This window comes from Rhagoletis pomonella, unplaced genomic scaffold (assembly GCF_013731165.1).
Source record: "Rhagoletis pomonella isolate Grant_MI unplaced genomic scaffold, Rhpom_1.0 Rhpom_scaffold_00012, whole genome shotgun sequence".
NCBI lineage: Eukaryota > Metazoa > Arthropoda > Insecta > Diptera > Tephritidae > Rhagoletis > Rhagoletis pomonella.
In genome coordinates, this window is record NW_023458566.1 from 25,074,304 (window position 1) to 25,078,864 (window position 4,561).

The 4,561-nt window shown below is 39.1% G+C and overlaps 1 protein-coding gene across 2 annotated transcripts in view; it reads left to right on the top strand.

The window, feature by feature from the left end:
- LOC118748196 (neurotrophin 1) overlaps nt 1-3,399 on the top strand; it is a 62,429-nt gene extending 59,030 nt beyond the window's left edge. The window contains exons 7-8 of one of the 2 annotated variants that reach the window (XM_036482581.1): nt 1,994-2,138; nt 2,224-2,757. In XM_036482581.1, coding sequence (XP_036338474.1) covers nt 1,994-2,138; nt 2,224-2,658 — 580 coding nt within the window. In that variant the 3' untranslated portion in view covers nt 2,659-2,757. Of the gene's footprint in view, nt 1-1,993 lie in introns of both variants that reach the window. The other variant, XM_036482579.1, reaches the window with a different exon arrangement.
- The last annotated feature ends 1,162 nt before the right edge of the window (nt 3,400-4,561 follow it).

A 4,561-nucleotide genomic window follows, 5' to 3' on the forward strand; every position in this document is an offset into this window, starting at 1 on the left:
TTTTTCAGCGAAACTGGTGAGGAGATGTTAGATCCGCAAAGTATAAATGAGGAATTACAAGAAGCCGCAAATAAAAGAGCAGCGTCGCCTATTAAAACAAAAAATATAAGTTCCACTATAGCATCCCCGAACCGAACTAAGCGGGAAGTTGCGGCGCCTGAGTTTGTCCACAAACTAGTTCGTTCAATGCCACTTTCAATCGATAAAGATAACAATAGTCCCGATGTTCCCGAAAACAATATCAAACTAAACACGTCTGGCTTTTTTAGTTCCAAAGATCTAAGTAGTGATCCTTTTCCCGGAAGCACCACTACAATGGAAACTTTTTTACCAATAAATGAAAACAAACAAGTTACCGGTAGTCAATTGCCATCTACACAGTCATATCAAGAAGTTGAGGATCTCGCGTTTGCCAGTTTGAACGGAACGGCGGTTAATTTGCAAGTCGCTACGGAAACGCCAATTGCCGCTTTGGACGAACTATTACCAAGTCCCGAGGAGCTTATAGCAGGGCCACGATATCGCATTTCCAGCAATAAAATGCCATCCGGCCGACCTAAACCACCAACTGTGAAACGAAAACGCGTACAAGTTTCGCGCATGCGTTCAAAAATAGCAGCACAGAACAGCATTGGAAGAGGTGGCAATGGTGTTGCACCACCAAAAAAATGCGAACGGTTTACTTCCTCTATGTGTATTCGAACTGAAGATTATCCGCTGTAAGACCCTAATTCCTCTTCACAAAAAGCACATTAAAGAATTAAGCTCTAATTTCTGATTGGGGAAAGGTGTATTTATTTTGTATAATTGAGTTCTCTAAGTCCTATTATTTTGACAACGGTGGAGTATTTTAGTTTACTAATAAATATAAATAATTGGCTTGGTTTTGTTCTTTGCCATTAAATATTAATTAAATCGAACGTTAGCACGATGTAATGGGTTCCCTTGTTGCACTTCTTTCTTCGCTTGATCTCACTACCTTAAGTATTTTTGTAAAAAAGTTGACTGTTCACAAATTTTTAATCCAAACAAACCAAAACAATGACAGGGACCAGATAATGGGCAGCATTCGACGGCACAAGAATGCAATGACAGCGCTGTGGGCAGACTATCACGAAAAATCTGCTCAGCTAGATATCACTGATGATTTCGATGACTACTCCATTCGTCGGTCAGTGGAAGCTCTTTTAAATATATGTAGTTGCAAGTATAGAAATGAAATTCCAATTTGACTGAAATCTTTTTTAGCCGAGAGGACGACGCTACTGGAGGTGGAATGTGTCAAAGTATCGTTCGATATGCGCGCCCTCAAAAAGCCCGTTCTGCTTCCGGAGAGTGGAAGTACATAGTCAACACTGGGCAACATACTCAAACCTTGCGGCTGGAGAAATGCACGTAAGTCTCCTCAGTGTTTGTTAATTCCTCAAATAGTCTATCATATAACGATATCATATGTGTCTTATTATTTATGATAAAACCGTAGTACGCCACAAGAGAGTTGTTCCTACTTGGCACGCAGTTATCGCTCTCACTGTGCTCAGGTCTACAATTATCATCGTCTTCTTAGTTGGGATAAGACCAGAGGTCTGCACGTTGACATTTTTAAAGTACCTACTTGTTGCTCTTGCCAAGTAGATGGTTTCAGGCAGCAGTTTCCTCCCTTGTCTGGTAGCAAAGTAAAGGACTTCACTCCGGCGGTTGGTGCAGAAGTTTATTCAACTATAAATGAGGAACTAGACTACAATGATGATCAAGATGAAGATGTCATAAATTACCGATTTAATAATGGTTTTAAAGGCAAACATAAAAAACATGACACTGGATATGACAACAACGAGCTACTGCTTGCTAGCCAAAGCGTGCGAGCCAAGCTTCTATCTCCAAATCCAACTCTCGGATCATATTTGAGTCCACCCAGTGGTGAAGAGGAGTACGAAATTTTTGACTATAAAAAACAAAAACATCACCATCAGCATTTCGGTTCTTCTTCTAGTGACTCGTCGGTATCAGCTGCTAAAAATGCAATTAGGAACTCGGTACGTCGACGTCCTTATACGAGCCTGGGTACAGCGAACGTATACAACGAAGCACGAGTGGATTTGGACTTTTCGCCAAGTGAGCTGCATCCGGAAAAAGAGGTAAACTTATCTGGCGGCTCATTGGCCAATCCTAATAAGCGAGTCCCACAAAAACGGCAACGTATTCATTCTGTGCCCCATACAGCTACCGTCAGCACCTTATTCACCAAAGCAGAAAAGGCGGGGCCAACCATATCTACCTTCGCAAGTAGCTTTCCAATGGAAGTTGGAATCACAACCCCGGCAACAACGACCGATGCGCATGGAGTTATCGGAAATCGAGGCAGTATTGCCACCTATCCCTACCAAACGTCAGCGCCGGGCTCCGGTTCCAATAGAGCCTCTCAAACCCAAGCCAACAATAGCAAAATCACCAGCAGCGTTTATAGGAATAGACAATTTGCCAGCAATTCAGGGAAGAAGCAAAAGACGCGATTCCGTTCAGCAACAGCAACTACACTTCCAGCACCGGCGGCAGCAGCAGAACCATCCCCAATCGAGCATTCGAACCAGTGGAGTGTATTCAAACATAAACAATCGCCGCCAGCGCAATCCTCACGTGCTCCTCCCTACCATGTAAACTCCGTTTATCGTCCTGAATATGATGCAAAGAATGTTGGCAACGACATCGAAATTAGCTTAACTGATTCACAAAACACGGTTCAGGCATCATCTGGCCCTGGCCCAAAACGGATAAATTATAGCTATCATCCTATTATTGACTTTTTCGAAAATCACAAATACTCTGCAGCTGAGGCAATAGACGAAACAATTTCGGACAAGAGTCAAGAGGTTGCTGACAGAAATGGGCAAATTTTTCCCCACACGATAACAAAGTACCAAACATCAGATCAATCAAAAGATATAAGCAGCTATCAACCCCATGAGCGTCGTATTGGTTTTGGAGCTATATCAGGAAGTGAAAAAAGTGGCACAGTTTTGCGTGACAGAGCCGGTAGTAGTGTGGAGAGAATTAACAATTCGAATACTGATGACAATACTTGGCATCCGGTTGTCGTGAAGACGATAGGGCTTTCATAATTACTCGAATGCACTACAAACCGCATCTGAAAGATATATTTTGCGAATTTGCAAATAAGTGTGACTTTAAAATAATAATTGATAATCTCTTACCCCAATGTCAAGAAATTGTTCGACAAATGCTGCATTAGCGTCTAATTTGTCACCATACTCTCTGGAGGTGGGCACGGAACTAAGTATTTAAACCCAATCCCGTCCATCCCGAAATTCGATTTACATATCGCACACCGTCTTCAAAAGAGTCGCAATTCATAATTTGGCATTTTTGAAATTATGCGCTAAAAATGTACACATAGCTTTTATTTACCTTTCAGCAAAAGCTGGAGCAAATTTTGATTATAATTTGTTAAAAAAACCTAAGGTAAAGTCGCCCTTGCCCATATGATTAGCATGTGCTACGAAATAGTTTTTCTGAGCATTTTCTGACGAACGTATTATTTTGAGTTGTGACCCTTTTGAAAACGGTGTGCGATATGTATGAATATGTCCCAGAAAAAAGCAACATTCTAAAATTGCGGTTACAAGTTTGTGGTGAGAAAATCATCATTTATTTCAAAAATATTTTAAGAGTCATGTGAATTTTAACAGAAATTTTTGTCTCTAAACAACAATTAAATGTTAAAAAATAATAATATTAATGCGTACATACATATGTACATATGTATTTGCAGATCAAACATTTTGTAACAGAAAAATTGTATTGTACCAACAAGAACTGGAACGGAACTTTATTTACTGCTTAAAAAACTTTTGTTAGCGGTGCAGAATAACCTCTAACAACAATCTGCATGGATATAATAAGTGCAAATGTGCATTAATTTTTTAATGTTTTAATGACGATGACGGAATATTTATTATCTGCTTTGACAGCTACTGAAGACGCATTTGTATATTTGGCGGAAGTTTTCAAAAAATCTGATATGTCACTTGAGTAAATATACACTTATCACACATACATACACTGTCGGAACAAAGTATTGGCACTGGAAATTTTTCGCAATATATGCAACAATTTTAATTCTAATATTTTTCCCCTAATTTCGTATAAAAATATGGTTCATTCTACAAGAAAAAAACATCAAAATACAATTCCTAAACTGTGTGCAAAACTCGCGAAAATTCTCAACTTTTTAATCAGATTTTTTTTGAGTATGCAGATTTGTAGCCCAATCAATTTTATTACAATAAAGTGCAAGTTTTAAGTAGCTAAGAACTACTGTTGATTTTTGGCAATTTTTTTTTCACGCAGTCTCTTCCATACAAAAAATTCTTTTCGAAAATACTTTATATGGAAAAAAGTTAGTCAGTTAGGCTGAACACATTCTACTTGCCAAGCTTATTAATTGTTTGATGAAATCACCGTCCCCCGACGTTTTTAAGGAAGAATTTTCGAATTTTTGAAAGTTCCAGGTTTTTCAAGAGTTTTGAGAAAGAATTTCCGT